Source organism: Schistocerca piceifrons, chromosome 3 (assembly GCF_021461385.2).
Source record: "Schistocerca piceifrons isolate TAMUIC-IGC-003096 chromosome 3, iqSchPice1.1, whole genome shotgun sequence".
Lineage (NCBI taxonomy): Eukaryota > Metazoa > Arthropoda > Insecta > Orthoptera > Acrididae > Schistocerca > Schistocerca piceifrons.
Window position 1 is genome coordinate 223,936,085 of NC_060140.1, and position 24,161 is coordinate 223,960,245.

The 24,161-nt window shown below is 38.4% G+C and overlaps 1 protein-coding gene across 1 annotated transcript; it reads left to right on the plus strand.

Moving 5' to 3' along the window:
• Positions 1 to 1,892: 1,892 nt before the first annotated feature.
• On the plus strand, positions 1,893 to 19,862 carry LOC124788182 (probable dimethyladenosine transferase). The gene is made up of 6 exons (XM_047255342.1): positions 1,893 to 2,084; positions 16,578 to 16,764; positions 16,879 to 17,182; positions 17,281 to 17,502; positions 19,332 to 19,438; positions 19,548 to 19,862. Exons 1-6 carry the CDS (start codon positions 2,027 to 2,029, stop codon positions 19,588 to 19,590), a joined length of 921 nt encoding a protein of 306 aa, XP_047111298.1. The 5' UTR covers positions 1,893 to 2,026; the 3' UTR covers positions 19,591 to 19,862.
• Positions 19,863 to 24,161: the final 4,299 nt, after the last annotated feature.

Genomic DNA, 24,161 nt, shown 5'->3' on the forward strand with positions numbered 1-24,161 from the left:
GATAAATAGCACAAGAAGACATAAAAATCTAAAAGTAATGGTGGCCCTTGAACTTCCTTAAAGCACTGAATCACTTTTTTTTAATAGAAACAAGTGGTCAGCTGTAGGAATATCTAGTGTGTAACTCAATAAATATAACAATTACAACTTGAATTCAAATTTAAGAATATATGCCCTAAGATGTATGTATGTGAACGCCAATTGTTACGTTGTTATAATTGCTTATCCTTTTAACTTATGTTGACTAAAAAGTGTGTATGCTTGATGCCTAAATAGAATAATATTAAATAACGCAGCTTCTATAATTTACTGCTGTGTTCTGTACTGTTCGTTCCTGCAGTTCCAAATGAGAGGAATCCAATTTTGTTTCTATGATATCAGTAACGATCTACAGCCGCCTGCATAAGCCCGGTCCACACGCAACGATCTGTCTGCGCAGACATCGGCGCAGATGTCTGTACATGCAAAAGATCGCTGCAAATGTGGTGTGTTCACACGACACAAACCCCAATCTACTACTCGCCCGCCATCTGTCGGTGTAGAAAAGAAATATCAGTGGCAAGCGACTACGCTCCCCGAAAACGTCAAAATTTAATTCAGTTATTTTGAAAAATAGAAATGGAGGAAGTTCTGTTGTGGTCTGTGTTCGCAACTTGTGTTGCAAAAAACATTCAGACCAACCGCAGGAAACAGAGAAAGCGGTCAAAATGGTGCAGACAGTGGCTGCTAAAGCGAAAGCAGTTTTGTCACGTAAATTTACTGCGAGAGTTGCAGGGCGAACCTGTTTTGTTTTACATAACCTCGTGTTCCATTTCCTCGCACATTGGCACTCCAATTTCATCTTCAGTTGTACTCCTGCTTGGTCTTGGCGTTTCTTGATCACTAAGAAAGCCAAGTAGATCAAAATACCATAACGTTGGCTGGTATACTTGATCTACTCCTACACCAGATCTTCTAGATTTCTGAACTTTGGATAACTCTTTTCGGTAAACAGTTCGCTGACAGACTAATTTACTTGACTTGCCTTCATGAACTCATCTTTCAGGAAAGCGTAAATAGCTTCACATGTGTTGGGTATTATTTCACTCAATGCTTGTTTCGATATTGCAGATGAAAATTCCAAATCATTGTAGCTCCTTCCTGTTGCTAGGAACCTTAATGTTACTGCCAGGCGTTCATGAGGAGAAATTTCCCTTCTCATACAAGTATTTTTCTCATAATATGAGGGGTTACATGCTTTAAGAGATAATTATAAGTTTCGACATCCATCCGCAAATAATTTCGCCAGTTCGCAACGAAATTATTTTTTTATTACCGTTTCTCTGTTTGCCGAGGCGCCAACTGCCCGCAATTTTTCAATTAGAGCATTGTATGCTGCTGTCTTTTTGTCTCGGTCACTATATTCTTTACTTTTAATCTTCCGCAAACATGGGTGGTTTCTGTATATTTCAATGAATTCACTTACAAACTCTCGAGAACACTGACGAGTATCAGCCATTTTAATGCCCTGTGCACACAAATACAAACACTAGACTGAGCAAACAGCTGTTTCGCGCCAGATTTGCGACGATCTCCTGTCCACACGCTCCAACTTGTCTGCGCAGATGTGGTTTGAACCGACAGATTTGAGAGGTTTCGCTCAAACCTCCAACTCCAACTTCCAGGTTTGCACAGACCTCAGGTTGGTGCAAATCTTCTGTCCACACGCAACGATCTGTCTGCGCAGATGTGATGTGCGCAGACATTTGCGCAGACAGATCGTTGCGTGTGGACGGGCCTTAAGGCGGCTGTGGACGAGCATATTCTTCGATTTATTCGTTCCAAAGATGAGTGAATAGTATATCTTTGATTGGGACTTATGTCTTTGAGGTATTCTGTTGATAAAATCTTTGATAACAAACACTGTTTACAGCGGTGTGCATTTGTGTATGTTGTCTAAGTCTATAATGTTTCACGTGGTGAGGTGACTAGCCGTGATTGCGTAGGATAAATTTTATGCAACGAAGTTAGCTTAAAACCAAGCACAATGCCGAAGATAAAGGCAGAGAAGAAGACGAGGCAGCATCAGCTGGTTGCCAAACAGGGTAAGGCATTCCATAAGTTGGAAGAGGGATCGACGTTTTAAGTACTGAGTTAGAACAGCTGTCAGTTTTGTGAGTAGTGTAATGTGCATGTTGTACAGATACCTGACGATCTCCACTTTTGCGTGTCTTTATCTGAGACTGTGTTTCTGTATTTGTGTATTTTCGGTCGAACTATTTCGCTAGTGTTCTTGTCTATAACGTGACATGTTTTTGAGTTGTCCAGTATCTGCGAGAGAGGCGTTACAAGGCTTCGACACGTCTTTAATATTCCATGGCATCAACTGTTGATCATTATATTAAGATTTATAGCGTTGCCATGTTAATGATGCCGTCAGTCAATCTGTGCAGTGACGCATTGTTCATTATTCCCAGGCTTGGTTTGGAAGCTGTGCCTATCAGATTAACACATAATCATATGATAAATAAGTAGTATCCGTTAGACTTTTTGCCTCATTCATCACTGAATAGTAGAGTATGCTGTTAGGGTATTGCCTGCTGGTAAAAGACTATAGACTTGAAACAGTCCTTACGAGGACTACCGTCGTTGAAGTTACAGTAATTATCATCATGTATTATTATTGCCATTCTTGCAAACTAATTTAAGCAACCAAAGAAAACACATTCATAAATGTATACGAATATTCGATTTTTTTTTTTGGTCAGGTAGCCTATCTAATATGAGCAGTTTGATGCATATTACGCATGTCTGTTATGTGTAAACTATAAAACGTGCAAGGAGTTGTCCAATATGTAACTTCTACTGGTATATTGTTATCCAGTATCGGACACACAGCATTTTTAAAACATGATTATGACTTACATTTTTCAGCATATTAGCATCTGCATTTCTGCAGTTTTTTGACGTTCACTGTGTAATTGTCTGGTTCATGTTAGTGCTCACTTACAGAGTTCTCTTCCGAGATGGTGTTTATCAATCTCGAATGCTTATGGTCTTTAATAACATGCAAAATTGAGAAGATTCAGATAAGAGCTAAGTGAATTGTCATGAGTTCAGTTGAGACAAGGACAGCACACAAATATGCAGCACATTCAGTGTGATACACAACAAAAAAACACATACATAAACTACAGACAGAATTACTCTTGCAATTCTGATACAAGACATTACAAGATGATGTGGGAAAAAAAAATGCTCCCTCCTACATACATATTATCCACCTGTGGCATACCTCATACCCATCACTGCACTGGGATGAAGTCATGCTGACCCATCTCCAAATTGGACACAACCCATTAACTCATTGCTTCATACCCCAATTAGAGGAGTCCCCAGTCTGTGATGCCTCTGGTGTACAAATCAGTGTACACCTCATTTTACCTGAGTTTACGTCATATTTTTATGAGAACTTGGAGTTGGTGCTGGTGGTGGTAGTCTTCAGTCCAGAGGCTGCTTTGATGCAGCTCTCCATGCTATTGTATCTTGCGCAAGCTTCTTCATCTCCCAGTACCTACTGCAAGCTACATCCTTCGGAATCTGTTTAGTGTAGTCATCTCGTGGTCTCCCTCTACGATTTTTACCCTCCACGCTGCCCTCCAATACTAAGTTGGAGATCCCTTGATGCGTCATTAGAATTCTTCTGTAGCACCACATTGCGAAAGCTGCTGTTCTCTTCTCGCATAAACTATTTATTGTCCTTGTTTCACTGCCATACACGGCTACACTCCATACAAATACTTTCAGAAAAAATTCCTGACACTTAATTCTATACTTGGTGTTAACAAATTTCTCTTCTTCAGAAACGCTTTCCTTGCCATTACCAGTCTACATTTTATATCCTCTCTACTTCAACTATCATCAGTTATTTTGCTCCTCAAATAGCAAAACTCATTTACTACTTTAAGCATCTCATTTCCTAATCTAATTCCCTCAGCATCACCTGATTTAATTAGATTACATTCCGTTATCCTTGTTTTGCTTTTGTTGATGTTCATCTTATATCCTCCTTGCAACGCACTGTCTGTTCCGTTCAGCTGCTCTTCCAGGTCCTTTGCTGTCTCTGACAGAATTGCAATGTCTTCGGCAAGCCTCAAAGTTTTTATTTCTTCTCCATGGATTTTAATTCCTACTCCGAATTTTTCTTTTGTTTCTTTTACTGCTTGCTCAATATACAGATTGAATAACATCGGGGATAGGCTACAACCCTGTCTCACCCCCTTCCCAACCACTGCTTCCCTGTCATGCCCCTCAACTCTTATAACTGCCATCTAGTTTCTGTACAAACTGTAAATAGCCTTTTGCTTCCTGTATTTTATCCTTGCCACCTTCAGAATTTGAAAGAGAGTATTCCAGTCAACATTGTTAAAAGCTTTCTGTAAGTCTACAAATGCTAGAAACGTAGGTTTGCCTTTCCTTGATTTATTTTCTAAGATAAGTCGTAGGGTCAGTATTGCCTCGTGTGTTCCAACATTTCTACAGAATCCAAACTGATCTTCCCCTAGACGAGTTTCTACCAGTTTTTCCATTCGTCTGTAAAAAAGTCGTGTTAGTATTTTGCAGCCGTGGCTTATTAAACTGATAGTTTGGTAATTTTCTCATAGATTGTCAACACCTGCTTTCTTTGGGATTGGAATTATTATATTCTTCTTGAAGTCTGAGGGTATTTCGCTTGTCTCATACATCTTGCTCACTAGATGGTAGAGTTTTGTCAGGACTGGGTCTCACAAGGCTGTCAGTAGTTCTAATGGAATGTTGACTACTCCCGGGGCCTTGTTTTGACTTAGGTCTTTCAGTGCTCTACAAGCTCTTCGCTCAGTATTGTATCTCCCATTTCATCTTCATCTACATCCTCTTCCATTTCCATAATATTGTCCTCAAGTACATTGCCCTTGTATAGACCCTCTATATACTCCTTCCACCTTTCTGCTTTCCCTTCTTTGCTTAGAACTGGGTTTCCATCAACGCTGTTGATATTCATACAAGTGGCTCTCTTTTCTCCAAAGGTCTATTTAATTTTCCTGTAGGCAGTATCTATCTTACCCCTAGTGAGATAAGCCTCTACATCCTTACATTTGTCCTCTAGCCATCCCTGCTAAGCGATTTTGGACTTCCTGTCGATCTCATTTTTGAGACATTTGTATTCCTTTTTGCCTGCTTCATTTACTGCATTTTTATATTTTCTCCTTTCATCAATTAAATTCAGTATTTCTTCTGTTACCCAAGGATTTCTACCAACCCTCATGTTTTTACCTACTTGATCCTCTGCTGCCTTCACTACTGCAACCCTCAGAGCTACCCATTCCTCTTCTACTGTATTTCTTTCCCCCATTCCTGTCAATTGTTGCCTTATACTCTCCCTGAAACTCTGTACAACCTCTGGTTTAGTCAGTTTATCCAGATCCCATCTCCTTAAATTCCCATCTTTTTGCAGTTTCTTCAGTTTTAATCCACAGTTCATAACCAATAGATTGTGGTCAGAGTCTACATCTGCCCCTGGAAATGTCTTACAATTTAAAATCTGGTTCCTAAATCTCTGTCTTACCATTATATAATCTATCTGATACCTTCTAGTATCTCCAGGATTCTTCCATGTACAGAATCTTCTTTTATGATTCTTGAACCAAGTGTTAGCTATGATTAAGTTATGCTCTGTGCAAAATTCTACCAGATGGCTTCCTCTTTCATTTCTCTCCCCCAATCCATATTCGCCCACTATGTTTCCTTCTCTCACTTTTCCTACTCTCGAATTTCAGTCACCTGTGACTATTAAATTTTCGTCTCCCTTCACTACCTGAATAATTTCTTTTATTTCATCATACATTTCATCAATTTCTTCATCATCTGCATAGTTAGTTGGCATATAAACTTGTACTACAGTGGTAGGCATGGGCTTCGTATCTATCTTGGCCACAATAATTTGATCACTGTGCTGTTTGTAATAGCTTACCAGCATTCCTATTTTTTTATTCATTATTAAACATACTCCTGCATTACCTGTGTTTGATTTTCTATTTATAACCCTGTATTCACCTGACCAGAAGTCTTATTCCTCCTGCCACCGAACTTCACTAATTCCCACTTTCTCTAACTTTAACCTATCCATTTCCCTTTTTAAATTTTCTAACCTACCTGCCCAATTAAGGGGTCTGACATTCCATGCTCCAATCCATAGAACAGCAGTTTTCTTTCTCTTGAGAACAACGTCCTCCGGAGTATTTTACCCAAGAGGACACCATCATCATTTAACCATACAGTAAAGCTGCATGCCTTCGGGAAAAATTACGGCTGTGGTTTCCCCTTGCTTTCAGTCGTTTGCAGTACCAGCACAGCAAGGCTGTTTTGGTTAGTGTTACAGGGCCAGATGAGTCAATCATCCAGACTGTTGCCACTACAACTACTGAAAATGCTGCTGCCCCTCTCCAGGAATCACACGTTTGTCTGGCCTCTCAACAGATACCCCTCCATTGTGGTTGCACCTATGGTACGGCTATCTGTATCGCTGAGGCACACAAGCCTCCCCACCAACGACAAGGTCCATGGTTCATGGGAGGTGGCACACAATAGTATAATGACTAAATCATCTCGTCACTCCTCCTACAAATGCCCCATTTATCTGCTTCTTTATAATTTATGTTAAAATTAAGTAAGTGTGGCCTTATGTGGGGCATACTAAATATAATTTCCCTATTCATCATCCAAGAATGTAGTAGCATGGATGATGGAGGGATGAGCATAATTGATACTGTTTTGGAATGTTTTTCGTTACACTGACATGCATAATTTAAATGTAGATTACATATTTGGTAGTTGTCACCTCTGCATCTATGTTACAGAAATGGGCTGGGTTAATTTCAGTTAAACTGTATTGTTTGTTATCTACTTCAGAACCAAATTTTACCAGAAGAAAAATGAGGCTGTGATTGCAAGTTCCTTAATCTCGATTCAGTTGTTAAGCAGAACACAGCATATAATTGTTACAGAAGTGTTGATTTTAATTACACACACATACATTTTAAGCAAAATTGAAAGTTGAGATTCCACCCATGGATTTGTCCCTTGAGGTCACGAATATGGCACACACTTCTGCTTGTATTTCAGATGTGAGCATGATGTCACTCATTACACCCGTGAACAAACAGAAATAACACATGAAGTGTTTAATTCCAGCAATAGAGTGAAACTAACAGGACAGCTGTGGGAAGTAGGACATTTTTGATGGAGACAGCCTAAATATATGACAGTAAGACTAACATCACCATTCCAAAACAGATATTAACCCACAATTTAAGCACACAAAATTCTGAACATTAACACAACTTAAAAACATTTGTATCATAAATTCTGCTTGGCCTATACAGTTCAAACAAAGACCAAAGCACTAGTAACCCACACACAACTTGAAAACCCACCACCTCAAATTTCACTTGACCTACATAGCTCCAACAAAGACCTCAATACCAGGAACCCTCAAACAATTTGAAAACCTAGTATCACAAACTTCATTTGATCTGTATAGTTCACACGAAGCCTGCAGTTCCAAAAACGAAATGCACACAAATCATCAAATCTGTTATTGAAACCTTCTATTACCCTATCTGTCTAAAACAAACCAAAACTCACACTTGTAACTAATACCAAAAACGTGACTTAACCAACAATGATAAACCAATATCCACAATACCTAATAATCACAATCCAACACACTTGTTTGGCACTTAAAAAAAACAAATCCTGAAATTTGTGAAAATTAGCATCATCTCCAGTTTCAATAAACACAAACAACTATTTACATAAACATGCATACCATACATATTACAATACAAAGCAAATAAAACCACAAAAACAGTTATCAGCCATAACCACCGTCCCATAAATCTAGGTCCCCCTCCCCCCCGCGCACACACACACACACACACACACACACACACACACAAAATCATCTGCAATTGGTCTGAATAACTGTAGGAACTTGATGCCAGACAACATAATGTCACCCATTGCGGCAAGCAATGGCCTACTTATAAATTTCTGCGTTGTATCCATAACTAGGAGAAAAATAATATTGAGTCTCTCACAATAATAAATATGTGGTACACATTCCAAACAGAAACACAAATTATCAGCCACAATAGCTAAAATCGTAGTAACTCACTATCAAACCAACACTGACTCTTCCATTAACAACCTGACACACACAATGTTTAATGTCTCACTAACGTCTCTAACAAACATCTCTGAAACATAAACATCAAACACAAGCGGGTGTCACCACACCATCTACAAACACAGTTCCATCACAGTCAAAGCAAACTTGTGGATTTGAACTTTTGGTAGACCATAGATTTGTACCTAGCCACAAAAGTAGTTCAGAGAACTGCGTAATTCCACTGTGCTAAGTTTGTGCAGTGTACAGCAGGGGTGACATTCACTTCTTTAATCCTGTTTTAGCTTTTCATGGATTCCCTGAATCATTTCATGTGAATGCTGGCAGAGATCCCCGCAGCAACTTTATTTAAAATAGCTAATTTTCTTCTCAAATGGTTTCAGTGCTTTCTAGTTTTTCTTGCTTCCCATTGGTGTCACACCACATGTTTTCTGTCATTTACCCAGCACATTTCTTTCTGTTTAAAGCCACATCTTTATCAGGTGGAAATTATTGACCCTTTAAAAAAAAACTCTGGCATTCTGCAATTTCCCTTTCAAGTTACATCCCCTTCAAATGAGACATTCAGTCATTACCTTAATATTTTTCTATCCTGTGCTCCTCTCGTCTATTTGTTTAGTGTTTTGTGACAATTTATTATCACTATTTAATATTTAATATTATGTGATTTTTCTGAATGTAATTGGTGATTGATGTATTTGATTTGGGTGTAGACACTGTAACAATCTATTACAAAAAGTTGTGTTAAATTTCCAATATACGAGGGTGGATTGAAAAGTTCTCAGAAAGGAACAGAAAAAAAGTAGTACATCACCGAAACTTTTTTTTATTTTTCATTGTAATCTCCTTGTAGATTAATGCACTTGGTTCAATGATGTCCCAGTGCCTTGATCCCATCTCAAAAATGAGTTTCCTCCAGGCCTGTAAAATAGTTGTCAACTTCAGCTATCAGTTCTTCGATTGAATTGAATCTTCATCCACCAAGAAAAATTTTCAGTTTTGGGAAGAGATGGAAGTCTGATGGAGCAATATCAGGTGAATAAGGTGGTTGTGGCAACAATTAATACCTTAGTTCGTATAATTTTGCCATAACAACAGCACATGTGTTTTTGACCCAGCGTCAACAGTTGCCGCACCCATCTTGTAGATAATTTTTTCATTTCCAATGCTTCAGTTAAAATGTGATATACCCTTTCAGATGACATCTGGCAAGCATGAACAATTTCACGCACTTTCAATCAGCGATCCTCCGTGACCATTTTGTGCACTTTTGCAATGATTTCTGGATTAATGACACATCTTGGCTGACCACTACGCAAATCATCATCTAAGCTCTCCTGACCAAATTTAAATTTGTTTGTTCACTTGGCAACAGTTGAATATGAAGGAGCAGAGTCCCCCAGTGTATTCTGGAAATTTGCATGAATGTCCTTTGCTTTCATATCTTTCTTTAAGAAGTACTTCATCACAGCTCAAATCTCGATTTTTTTTCGATCTTCGCAAATCACTATGCGGGAACAACAACAGAGCCATGTCACCACCACAGCTGTCTACCAAGAGTACTGACATGGCATTTGTTTTCAGGCAACAGTCATTGAATATCACATGAACAACTCGTTGCGCTGGCCCTGACCTCTCGTGGTGATTCCGAGAATTTTTCAAACCACCGTCGTAAACTGATTTTGTATTTTATTGTAGTTCATGAAGCTTTTTACAAATACTGATACAACTTGCAGTCAGGGTGATTTTTAAAACTTGTTTCACTGCAGCCATACAGTTGGAGTCTGATAAGTACACTTATAAAAAAGCATATACCGCGTTTTGACCAAATTTCGTTCTGTATTATAACTTTTCACAAATACATCAATTCTGGCAAACAAAGTTATTCTGTTCTCGTGATATAGTAACACACTAGCTCAAAAGAAACTTGACTCTGCTCTGTGTGGGCTCAGCCACCCCGCTGTTTATTCATATATTGGATGACAATGATTATTTCACATGACATTATTGACATGATCGAGACAATGGGTCTACAATTAATTTTTACATCTCTAAGAGTCCACATATACAGCTTTGTTGTAAAAAAAATATTAACATGCTTAATGTGCATTAAATGCCCACAAATAGACATTTTTAAAACAAAGTCTAGCAAAATGTGTCTCTAAAGCAATCAACTTAGAAAAACTCCAATTTTTATCTTAATTACATTATGATTTTTGATGCTATCATGTTTGTAAGACATTGTTTGGGTAACTGAGATTAAACAATCTTTGTTTCCAAAGGAACTGATGCTAACCCTATTTCCTAGACTATTCTAAGGAATTAGTTTTACTTAAGATAAAGATGATTTGATATCCAGCAGTAACCCTTTTTTTACCATAATGACAATTGTAAACTCATATGCTAGTAAAATTAAGAATGGCAGTGTTGACAATAATTCACAAAACAGTCATTCAATTCACAAACTGTGTATCATGATGTGCCTCAGTTCAGGCATCGATCACTTCACTGTAAGGTTTTCCGGCATGCCACGTAATAATACCACACTTTTAATTTGGTGGACTGTGCACTGAATCCCAATCTTGGTACCAGTCAGTAGTTTGTCATTCTGTTCACTTTGTTCCTCTTCTTATCCTTTTATAACTTAAGTGAAGCAGTCATCAATCTGAAGATTGTTTTGAACACCACAGTGCTTTACTGGGCATGGTCCTGTTGGAGTTAGTATGCAACTGCATTTCTCCAACCTTTGAGCCGACTTATCCTGTCAGTTACAGGGGGCATAAAGTGTAATATGGATGCCAAAGCACAGTGCAACTTGGCATTTTTCCCATTAACAAATACGAGTGAAAGAAGTTGCAAGCAACAGATAAAAATTCTAGGATTGATCAGGGATCGAATTCAAGACTTTTGAATTTGTACTCTGGCACTGAGCCACCAAGCCACCTCTAGGGAATGTTAAAAAAAGTTTCAGAACTTAAGCTGATGTAAAGGATGGATACAGTTACAGATTGCTATTATTAATTTTACATGTGAAGTAAGTAGAAGGTCATTGTTATGGTACCACAGAGCCTCAATAGAATGAAGGTGATACCAAGTGGATGGCATCAAGTTTCTTCACTTAACGAAATAATATAATCATCACTGTGATTGATACTGTGGTATACATTCCAGTTTCTCTGTTCCTCTACAACTTTTGCCTTCTGTGGCTAACTGTAGTGCCATAATAGTTATTTCTTGATATTGTGACACATCTCCACTGTTACAAAAGCTAGGATGGTGTTGTGTACTTTTAGGTGTGTCTATCAGTAAAGCAGAATGTTTAAAGCATTTTATGTAAGTGCTCCAGCAGTTGGTTTTGTTAGGTCAAGCCAGTGCACTTGGTTAGCCGTATGTCAAACTTTTTCTTCTAACCTAAGGCCTTTCATGCACCACAGCAAAGTTAAATTCGATGTACCTTCAACACTGTCGAAATCAGACACACAATACTGGATGAGTTGGATGATGACGGATTAGTACTGTATTTTATAGACTATGAGATGCAGTTCTTTGTTCGAGAAATTGCCTCCAGAAGTCAAGTGCATCAATGTAAAAAGTCCATTGTTTGATTTAAAATTTCCACCAGTCTTAAAAATGGCCATATATTCAATGCCGTAGGAAACCTATCTCTATCTGGCGACACTGGATTCAACTGGCAGCAGCAGTGCACCAATGTGAAGAACATGATTTGCAGGGATTCACAAGCTTGCTAACACTATCTCCATCCCATCCCACCCAGCCATCATAGACCCAGAACACTGCCTATCCTATGATGTGTAATTGCAGTCTACAGTGCCAGTGAACTTGAATTGATAGTCATTTGTATCATCGGTAACAGTACAGTATTTTTGTTAGTAGCTAGTTTCGTAATGAAAAAATGATGTGGACTGTAAATTGAAAGTAATAACAAAGACCATGGAAACAGAGCAGCTGTGTGACATTTTGTCCGTCCTCCAACAGAAAAAAAACCATTTGGGATTGCTGGAGTAGTAAAGAAGAATTGGAAAAAAAAGAGCAAGACTAAATGTGCAAGTAGAGGACTGAATGCAAAGTGGCCAAAACTAGAAGATGACGTATTGAAATGGATTCAAGGACACTGTCGAAATGGCATTGGAATTAATACAAAAAGTTATTCAAATACACACTCGTGCTAGTGCTACAGTGGGGCTTAAGAGACTTTAAGGGTATAGTTGGCTGGTGCTACAGATTTATGAAGGATCATGGACTTAGCATGCAAACCAAAACCAAAATGTCTCAGAAAATGCTGCAAGAGTATGAAGAGAAAATACTATCATTCCACTGCTTTATTATTTAACATCAAAACAAAAACAGTGTGGAACTAAGCCAGGTAGGGAATGTGGATGAAACTACTGGCATTTGATGTGTCGACTAACAGAACTGTTGCCTTGAAAAGCGCTAAAATTGTAGCTATAAAAACAATTGGACATGATAAATGCACTACACTGTTAGCCTTTCATGCTACGCTGATGGTACTAAACTCAATCTGATGTTTCCAAATGCACAGTGCCAAAACCACTCAGCTAAGCGGGCGGACTGAGGAATGGAACAAATGGATGATGGGTGAAACCCAACATGAATTCATACTGAAGGGAGCTTTAAAATTACCTACAATCAAACAAGTGTGCGAGTGGATAAAACAGTCGTGGTCTAGAGTGAGAGAAAACATTATTGTTAAACCTTTAAAGGAGTGCATCATAAGCAATGCTCTCGATGCCAGTGAAGACCATATTATCGATGAAGAGGGCAACTATGAAAATGGAGAGTAAGAAAAAGAAGGAAGTTCAAATGATGAATTTCAGGGATTTTAAAGATCAGTTTGGTTTTATAACTTAAGTCCTTTTTTGTGCAGTATAGTAATACAAATGGTAAAAATGTTATTCTTTTAAAAATGCTTAAAATTTAAGATGTGTCTTACAGTCCGTAGCGTCTTATAGCCTGTAAAATACAGTACATGAAGCTCTGTGTGATGGTCTGTGCAGTAGGTTCATAGAAAAATAAATGTATTTGCTGTGAAGATAATAACATGCCCTTTAAGTATTAACCTCTAATTGTAAAATTTGGTAATAGAAATCAGTGGCATAAAGTGTGAAATTTAGTAGCCAAAAGCTACAGACTGGTGCAGTTTATATGATATGAATTGTATTATTGTTAAAGTAAACTGCCCTAGTGTTTAAGGTACTGGACTTCTGGGAATGGTGGTTTTCCTAAACCACCTCAGGCTAATGCTGTGGTGATTCATCAAAGACAATTAATTTTATCCAAATGTACTTGGACTTCATATGTAAGGACCTCGGAAGGAGCATTAAATTTTTATTGTAAGATGTGTGTCTCTTCAGATTATGGTACAGAATTAATTATTGTTTCATTCTGAAGCTCTAACAGCCTCTGTGTTAGCAGAGTAAATTATGAGAAACCATGTCTGGCCTATTATGCAAGCTACTGTTCATTTTAATTCTCAAGCATATTTTAGCTGAAAGGAAATTAGGTTTAAAAGCATTTTACACTCATGTCGGGGGGAGGGGGGGAAACGTGAACAAGTAGAGATATAATGTTCATATAAACAGGACATATGCGTTAGTATGTTCTGGAGAAATGATTAGCATTTGAACCATGTCGGCGTGTGGGTTCAGGTCAACATCAATTTCGTGGTGAAACACCAGTTACCGGTAAAATGTGGCTGTGGCTGTGTCTTCACTATAAACCAAAGGTAATGGATCAGCGTGACTTGAGCAAACATGTAGGATGCATCACATGCATCACAGACGTATGCGCGACTGTACCTTCAAATCAGCGATTTTGAAAGAGGGCATCTTATTGACATGAGAGAATGTGATGCAGCCACGCAGGAAATTGCTGCCTGTGTGCAATGAAGTGTTTCAGCAGCGCAACAGGTATTTGCAGAGTGGCTCACGAAAGGCTGTAGAACACTATGAGATGGGTCAGATTGTACCACCCAGACTCCTCCCCCCCTCCCCCCTTCCAAGAAAATCGACACCTCATCCAAATGGCATTGCAGGACAGATCTGCATCCTCTTCAGCTCTGGAACAACAGTGGAATAGTACAACACATGATACACTCAGAGGTAACAGTCCATTGCTGTTTATTATGGCATGGATTACACCTGCATCATCCAGTTGTCCGCCTACCTTTGATGAATTTGCAGAAGCATGGAAGCATGCTAGATGGCAATGGTATATGGAATAATGTTACTGGGGACAGGAATGGCATCAGATAGTGTTTTTGGGTGATTTCAGGTTCTGTTTGTTTGAAAATGATGGCCACATTTTGGGTTGCCGCAACAGGGGAAATGGCATCACAGTGACAGGATTTGCACAAGACATGCAGTGCCAACTCAAGGCCTTATGATGTGGGGTGCTATTGGGTACAATCACATACCACAGTTGGTGCATGTTCAGGGCACTGTGAATAGTGTGACCTACGTGAATGACATCCTGCGACCTGTAGTCATATCCTTTCAGCACAACACCCCAGATGTCATTTTTCAGCAAGACAGTGCACAGCAACATGTTGCTGCCCGAATAAATACCTTCCTGGTGTCATGATGTCAGTCTTTTGCCCTGGCCCACTATGTCACCAGACTTGTTACCAATCAAAAATATGTGGAATATGTTGAAACAACGGGTGCAGCTTTGTAATCCAGTGCCAACAACCACAAGTGAACTTTGGAACCAGATGAATGCAGCATGAGTGGTTATACTGCAGGACACCATTTATGCCTTATACTTGTTGATGCCATCATGCGTGGAACAAGTTATCAGGGCCTATGGTGGATCCGATGCCTACTAGGCTATGGGACACGTGCTGACCTGAGGTGACTGAAATGCTAGTGATTTCTCAGAACATACTAAAGTACAGGTCTTGTGAATGTGGACATCCTGTCTGTAGTCGTTGAAGGTGTTCTGTTTTTTTTTTTTTGTGAACATGTATGTATGTCTGTTATGATTATTACCTTGTTTTTCTAGACTGTTAGGTTCTTTTAGGACTTTCTTTATGTTATGGCAAGCTATACATAGTGTCCCAGGAGGAATGGCCAATATCCCGGTATGTGGCATAAACACTCATTTGAAAAAAAACTTCGTATGGACATATCCCTATTGAGAATGGTTTCTGATATAGAATATATTTAATGTACATTTGTTTTTAGGGTAGCAACACACATCTATGTGTCTTACTGTAATCACTAGATTGCTCATGGTAGTACAATTAACTGGTCGCAGTTATCACCAAACCACAAGCCTTTAGATTTGTTTTTATGGGGTTGGGTGAAGTCTGAGGTGTGTTAATGAAAGGTGAATACACAATCTGAAGTGCTTGGTCACATCATTGACACTGCTGCCCTCATTAGGGAATGTGCAAAGGCATGCAAACAAGCAACATGACAGGTTTCCCGAAGAGTGAATAAATGCATTGAAGTTGATGGTTGAATATCTGAACATTTACTGTGAACTATACAACTGCTGTAATGTGACCCGGACAATAATGCTTAGAGATGAGTGCGTTGAAAATACATGTTTTTCAAGTGATACTTCATAAAATACATGCTGTAATGCTTACTAACTGCTGTACATGTGTAAGCCTGACAGTGTGTTGAAAAGTACAGAAAATAAGTAACAGTTTACATGAAATGTGTTCTATCTTGGAAGGCGTATGTGTTTATGAAGTGTCGTCGTCGTCCCCCCCCCCCCCCCCCCCAAATGATCGTTCTTCTTGTATCCCTGAATACAAACACACTGTACAACAATGCAAATGAGGTCTTATACAACCTTAAATTCTAGAAAATAAGTTAATAATCAAAACAGATGTAAAATGTTTTTAAACCTAATTTTGACTCTAAGAATCATGTAAAATATATTTACATTTTGCAGAACTTAATAAAAGTACTGACTGGTGATAAGTCAGCTAAACATGTTGGGGGATTAAACTGAACAGTTGCTTGCATAATTGGTGGATCCAAATTCCTGTAATTTAATCTGCAAACACAGATGCTGTTAGAGTTTCAGAACCAAACAGTGATTAATTCTGTACTATAATTTGAAGAATGACTCATGTTGCTATAAAATTTAATGCTTCTTCAGAAGTGTAAATTTAATATTAATGTCACTTCTTAAGACTTTAGTTTATTGTTAAGACATGATCTGCCCAGAATCTCCACCACCACCACCACCACCCCTTTCCCTCCTAATACCTTTCTCTTGCCAAATAACAAACACATTTGTTATATTTCTTATACCCTCTTCCACACAGAAGAAAAATACGTTATATGGATGAATAATGATGGTTTCTTTCTTTCAGGAATTCTATTCAACAAAGAATTTGGTCAACATATTTTGAAGAATCCTTTGATAATTCAAAGTATGATTGAAAAAGCTGCTCTAAGGCCTACTGATGTAGTGCTAGAAATTGGTCCAGGTACTGGAAATATGACTGTCAAACTTCTTGAAAGGGCTAAAAAAGTTATAGCCTGTGAAATAGATACACGGTAAGAGGAAATTCGTAATTATTCTATAAATTAAATGAAAATGCATTGCCGTATTAAAATTTACTTTATCCATTTGATAAAGAAGGATATGTAATGTAATATTCTTGCTTTCAGTTTAGTTGCTGAACTGCAAAAAAGGGTACAAGGTACACCAATGCAATCTAAACTGCATATATTGATTGGTGATGTTCTAAAGTCAGACTTGCCATTCTTTGACTTGTGTGTGGCAAATATCCCGTATCAGATCTCATCACGTCTAGTTTTCAAGCTCCTTTTACACAGGCCATTCTTCCGCTGTGCAGTAATTATGTTCCAACGAGAATTTGCTCAAAGGCTTGTTGCAAAACCTGGTGATAAACTGTACTGTAGATTGTCCATTAACACTCAGCTCTTAGCAAGAGTGGATATGCTATTGAAGGTTTGTGTTCAAGACAGAATTATCTCACCATTTTATCATTGCAGAATCTAGTTCACACTCGTTTTTGAAAACAGTGTACCAAATAATATGTTTTGCAGGTAGGGAAGAACAATTTCAAGCCACCTCCAAAGGTGGAATCAAGTGTAGTTCGAATAGAGCCTAGAAATCCTCCGCCTCCCATCAATTTTACAGAGTGGGATGGGCTTACAAGAATTGCCTTCACAAGAAAGAATAAAACATTGGGTTCAGCATTTAAACAGTCATCAGTTCTTGCTGCACTTGAAAAGAATTACAAGATTCACTGTTCATTACACAACATAGTAAGTATCCTTGTTACTTCTGATATGCAGTCACCAAATTAAGACTAACAACATGCTAAATTTGAGGAAAAATAATTAAGACTGTGGAATATAAATAGGAGTCTTCATTTTGACTGCATGGTGTTGAGAATTATAGCTATATATTGTTTAAAGTGCAAATAAAGGTGGTGACAGTTAAAGGATAGTACAAGATCACAATGAAGAGTTGTGTGTGTGACAGTGAAATACTATTTTTTAGTTAAATGTGCCTTTTTTTTGTGACATAGGCCCCTTTTAGGCCAAAAATGTCCAACATTTTTGTGGTAATTAGATTGTGTTCCTGAAGTGTGATTCTGGAAGGTATGCTATAACGTCTTTATTAGACCGAAACATTCTCTGTCTCCACATTTCTTTGGCTAACAAGAGAGATAAGACAGTGGCAAGACACTGGATTTATATATGTGACGATAGTAATATAGATCTCCATCTGAACATCTTTTCTATGGTTTCCATAAGTCACTTAATGCGAGTTTCAGGATGGTTCCTTTGAAAGAGTATGAATGATTATGTTCCTGAATTCAAGCTTGTGCCTTAGCTCTAATGAACACGTTATCAATAGGACATCTAACCGAAATCTTTCTTCTTTTTTAGCTGTCGGAATAAGTGTATGGTATAGGAAAAGAGATCTGTAAATTACAGTTGATGTTCCAAGTATTTGTACCTCAGATACCTCAATTTTAATGTTGCCATAGCTCCTTTCAGTGCCCTGATGAAAGGAAATATTTTTCTTTTGCTGTCCAGCATTTTCTTGTGTGTCTTTTCCACTCTGTGGATCCACAAGACACATGTGGTATTGACTAGTTATTGATTTAAGCCAGTCATTTTTGACTTCCATAAATTTCTGGTCATAGCCTTTGTGACAGATGAGGTGGACTTACCTTTTTTGGTGCCAAATATCCACCTACTGCTTTGATTGTTGTTTCAATTATATAATGAACTGGTGGGCTCATATCCCCAGTAACAAATCGCCACACAAAATAAGTTAGCCTTTTTCTTTCTATCACCCAGCATTCAACATATATGTGCCTGCATCTTGCACGAAGCTCATCATTCATATGGATTATTTTGAATAGAAACTATGCTGAAATGTGCTGACATTAACTGTTGTAAATTAAGAAGTTGATTCCTTATAAACCTTCACCAACTTTGATGCCGTTAGGTTGGTGTTAAGCTGTTCAAGACCCAACATTGCTCTGTGGTATTTCAGTTTACCCATCTGAACAAAATGTTGCTACCTTTAAAAGCTGCATGACAGACCTGTTCTGCATATCAAGTTGGCACTTGAAACTTTTTCACAGAGGTACTCCAAAAGTTCGTAGAACAGTGCTGCCCTGGGTGGAACTTGTCTTTCGTATTGCATGGAAAGGGTTTATCCATCTGCAGTGAATCACTTCATGTCGCTATTATGCACTCAGCACTGAAATAAGTTACCAGCCCTCCACAGTGAGGAAGCTTGTATGGCAAAAGCCAAAGTAATTTGCATTCAGTTTAAAACTCTTTTTTTCCTTGATTTGTCAAAATAAAGCTGGGGATAGGAGTTGGAGAAATGTTTCATTTTCCTTTAATTTCCAGTTTATTCATCTTCCATTTGTTACTCCTGTGTGCACAGCTGCTTACTCTCATCAGATGTGTGCAATTGTTTGCTCTCATCACATGTAAATAGAAAAATATGACTTCCAAAACAAAATAGTAAACCATTGTTAATTTTACAAGCATGTTGTGGCTTTAGGGTTTCTTAGATTTATGTGAAAACTAAATTTTAAAACTAATATCACTTGCAATAATTTCAGACACTTCCAGACAAGTTTGACATAAAAGTGAAGATTGATGATATCCTCAAGCAAAATGATTTTGAAACAAAGAGAGCCCGAACCATGGATATTGATGACTTCATGAAGTAAGCATCTTGATATAGTGTTCTGTCTGCAGAGCCTCTTTATGTTGATAATTTTACTGTGGAACATTGCATATTTCTTTGCATCTTATAAATTGTGTCCATTTTCCAGGCTCTTACACGCATTCAATGTGGAAGGTGTACACTTTTCGTAGCAGTGGAATTTTTGTATATACGCGGGACAGTTGTCACCTGCATCACTCCTGTATAAAGTACACTTGTGGACACAGTGGCGTCTTCTTACATATGGTGCAGTGGACTTGGAAATATCATTTAAGATTTCTGAGTATATAATTATTTTTGTTATTAAGATCTGAGCACACATTGTGAGAACTTAAAAGTGAGCTCTTTGTGCCCAGTCTGTTGCTGCAGGTATCCAGTTGTCTAATAAAAAAAGGAAAGAACACTGTTTGGTTCCAGAAACACATAACCTGTAAAGTTAGTTCTAATGTTTTTTCCTTGTGTCAACATTTGTCTAGTCTGTGGTATGAAGTCTCCCCCAAAACAGATTAATTCACATTGTAGGAAACTAAACTTTGAGGATATAAAAAGGTAAAAGATAAGGTTTCGAAGTAATAATGTTGTTGTTGTTATAATGTTTTGTATAATTAAGCAGAGAAAGTCTTTTTCAAGTGAACTTGTTCCAAAAAATTGTAGGGAGCTGCACAAGAAATACACACTTCATCACATAAATACAACACTTCGAAGTGATCTTCATAAAATAACACCTGAAGCTGTAAGTAGAATCAGAAGTATCAGTAATGGGCTAACGAAACACTGATACATAATGCGTATATAAGCACAGAATGCTGTGTCTCTCTCTTGCTACTAGTCTCTTACCAATACAATTAGTTCATAGTTACTAAATTTTGTTGGGATATGGTAAGCATAGTCTTGCAGTGTAGCTTATGATGCATAACTTAGTATTGAATTATGGAATTGATATAGGGACTATAAAACACAAATTCAATTAACAGGAATAAATATTTTTTCTTCCTAGGTTCAAAATATGTACAAATTATAAGCTGATAGTTATTAGTAACTAATGTGTTCCATGACTCATGCTCATTCGTATGACCTGTCATTTCTTTCACATTTTCATAGGAATGTGTGACTATATGCTGGCTTGCAAAGAAGTGTATTTTTCTTATGTCCAAATTGCACTTATCTCTAGGTTTCTGTGTTAATTATGCCATAAACTGTGAAAACAAAAAAATAATTTCTATAATTTTTGGATCTGTAATTGCAACACTAATGACCTAAAAGACTACCAAATGCAAGCTGTTGGCACAGCCGTATAAGAGTGGGCGGCTGTGAGTTGTAGCAAACAAGTTGCTTCCGCAGTAGCTTGTTACTATATGCAACCATACTGAGGTGGAACCTTTTGATACCTTTAAGGCAGATCAAAGTCTTATTGGCATATTAAAGTCTCTGCAGAATCCAAGTCTTACATTAAAATTAGTAACAAACTGGGAAGAAAATAAGTCTTACAGCCTCGCAAGGGAAGCGATGTGCAGCAATCAGACCAGCCAGATTCCAGGCTGCTGAGCACCTGTGTGTGATAAAAAAAACCGTGACTTATAAAAGCACTGAGGGGCCCTATGTATTTCTGAACATTGAGCCCTTGATAAGCAATGCAATTAAGAATAATAGGAGCCTAGCATTTGTAGTTAGACAGAGAGCATGGTACAAGAGGGCCTTTAGGTGGGAATGCCGCTATGTCATGAGAAGGGTTTAGGACACAGTGTGTGACCATATAGGCAAGCCCTGTCACCCAGCCTCTGAAGAGCCTCGTGTACACAGAGCCAGTGAGGTAGTGAAAGATCATGTCAGAGGCCAACCTTATTGAAAGGGAAAGCTGAACAAAACTCAAGAGCAGGAGCTACAGTCAGAGAAATTGCGGGCAGGTTAGAAGTCTTAGTCTGAAGTGAGAAGGTGCAGGCAGGCGGCTGGATGAGTTTGCAGGGATAACAACCAGATCAGATGGGATTTTAGGTAACTAGCTGGGGTCTCTGTGTTTTGTCATTTGGGTGCTAGCGACAGCTTCACATTAGAGCAGACAAAATGGTAATAGTCAGTCACTGTCACTTTGTTTCATTGGGAACACTGTAACCTGGGCAGTTAACTTGACACTGTAACATTTTTAAATAAACTCAGAAGTTGTTAAACGCTTCCGACTTGGAAATAAACAAGTCACCTCCCACCTTGCTTTTCATACCAGGCATTGTAACATAATAATCAGATCAAGTATCCTTCGTACAGTGGTCAAATGGGTTCTCCACTTTACAAACCATGTCAGGCAGTACACACATTTGGAACATGACATAAATAAATTTGGTGCCAGGTATGGGTTACACAAAGGCAATTGGTTAGTAGGACTTACTGAAGGAGAGTCAGCAGGTTTGCTGCAGTGACTGTGGCAAATTGCAGAAAATTGTGTTGACTCACAACTTTCAGCTTAAGAAGAAATACTGTCCCATGACAACAGAGTCTGTAACGGAGTCCTAGTAGGTGCAGAGCAATGGCAGCTTGGTGGAGATCCATGTGGCACCAGGGATGTCCAAGTAGCCAGAGATCCATGGGTTTGAGGCCAAGGGTCTGGTCTCTGCTGCAGCAGCCAGAGTGAGTGACGGAATTGGCACAGCCAAGCAGGACAGTGGTCAACACATCGCAGATAGAGGGTGATGGGCAGTGCGCACACCCGAGCGACACAGCACAGCTCATTTTGAGGCATTACAAGAAAGTGGTACATATTCATCAGTAACATAGTAGTAACTGTAATTGTATTTTTAAATAGTTAAGATGGGTAAAGTGGCTCCAGGTAGTGAAACGTCTTCATCAAGCAGTACTGGTAGACTTTTGGTTAAGATAGCTTTATGTATTATTTCTAGTGTATTTGATGGCAATAAGTGAGACCTTACAGAATGTGGGTGCCACATTGATTTAGTGAATAAACAGAAACACAAAAATTTACTCAACTTCATTATAGTTAAAATAACTGGTGAACCAAGATATATATTGTAAAGACACAAGAGAACGGGTACACAGGAAAAAGTTAAGAGAGTTCTGGAAGACAACTATGTGAGTAAAGGAACACTAGATTATTATGCTTGCAGAATATTTCAAGTGGGAGAAGGCCAAGGGGAACCAATTTCATTGTGGGCCACTAAAACTGATGAACTGCAGAGAGATTTTAGGGAAACTGTAAGCAGGGTTACAAGTAGAGAGAATCTAGAGGGTGCTATAGAGCTGGTAAACTCTTTGGGAAGAACATATTTTATTCAAAGACTAAGCAATGACAGAATTCAAACGATAGTGAGAAGCCAAAAAGACAAAATTGTGTTAGCTGCAGCAGTTAACAGTACAGGAAGAAAGCATGTTATTATCAGTGAGACACTAAACCTTAATCCTGAATTGGATACTGTGAAAGGACCAAGGCAAAGTAAAGACGTAAAGTGTCCCACGTGTGGCTTGTGAGGACACATAGGAAGTGACTCGAGAAGAAACAAAATGGAAGAAAGTGTTTGTGTTCTGATAGCAAAAGAATTTACAAATTTCTGTTATGAAGCGAGGTCACACAGATGCAGAATGCAGCACAAGACTAAGAAAATTAACTGCTATAGATCCCAGCGATTTTAAAGGGAACTGTAGGGAGACCAACAGCTTTCACTCATTACAAGAGTGGAGATGCCCTCATTGCAACCTGCCTGGTAGCTTTGGTGTACTGTGTACAAGAGTAAACAACTTGACTTGTTTTAAATGCAAGCAAACTGGGCACTACCCCAAGACTTGCCATGAAGGTGCATGGCACACACAGAGGATGCGCATAGGGGCAGTGCTAAGTTAAACCAGGAAAGTTCATGGAAATTAAGGGATTGCAAAGCTGTTTAGTCAGGCATTGTCAAGTTAAATAAGTTCACAGTTAGGGTAATAAATTGTGGAATAGAAAACAATGTTTTAGTGTTATATGGCTCAGATTTAAGAAACAAATTGAAGTTATTAATAGATACAGAAGCATAGCTGTGCATTTTAAAGAGAAATTCTTGTCAGTTTTGCTGTTGAATAAATTAACAGAAAGGATTCAGCTGAAACATATCACCAGGGAAGTGGTAAGTAAAATAGATGCAGTGGAAATATACCCAAATGTGGAAGGTGCTAGAGAAGTCTGGCACAAGTTCCACATGTATAAGTGAAGGTTGAACATTCCATATGGTGGGTTGATTGGTGGTGATTTTCTGACACAGCGTAAGCTTTAGTTAGATTTCAGGGGAAAAGTGTTAAGACTCCAAGAGTGAGGCATACCCTTATCAGTAGAAGAGCAGCCGGAAGGTTGTAGTTTCGAGGGAGATCAGAAGTCCAACAGGGAAATAGGACCAAGAGAGGAAAAGATAATGTTGCTAAGAGTGAGTGATAATGTACCACAAGATATTGAAAGGAAGATGGTTCTCCCAAAGCAGAAGATTATACACAGGGTGTTCATAGTAGAGTTGTTAGAGAGAGTCCGAAACATTAGGTGCATAGTTTAAGCGTAGTCACTGCCCCACTGATAAACAGAAATTATGCGAAGTGAAAGCAGTTGTCAGAAGGACAATGATAGATTCTTTTAACGAATTTGAAAGCAATATTTTAGCTGCAGATTCTAAAAATAACCCCAAAAAATTTTGGTCATGTTGCGAATCTAACTCAACAGCAAGTATAAATTAACAGTAGTAAGAATAATTCAGCT

Coding starts and splice junctions, on each gene's coding strand:
- LOC124788182 (XM_047255342.1), top strand. CDS start 2,027: ATGCCGAAGATAAAGGCAGAGAAGAAGACGAGGCAGCATCAGCTGGTT. Junction 2,085..16,577: donor TCAGCTGGTTGCCAAACAGG/GTAAGGCATTCC, acceptor TCTTTCTTTCAG/GAATTCTATTCAACAAAGAA. Junction 17,183..17,280: donor GAGTGGATATGCTATTGAAG/GTTTGTGTTCAA, acceptor TATGTTTTGCAG/GTAGGGAAGAACAATTTCAA.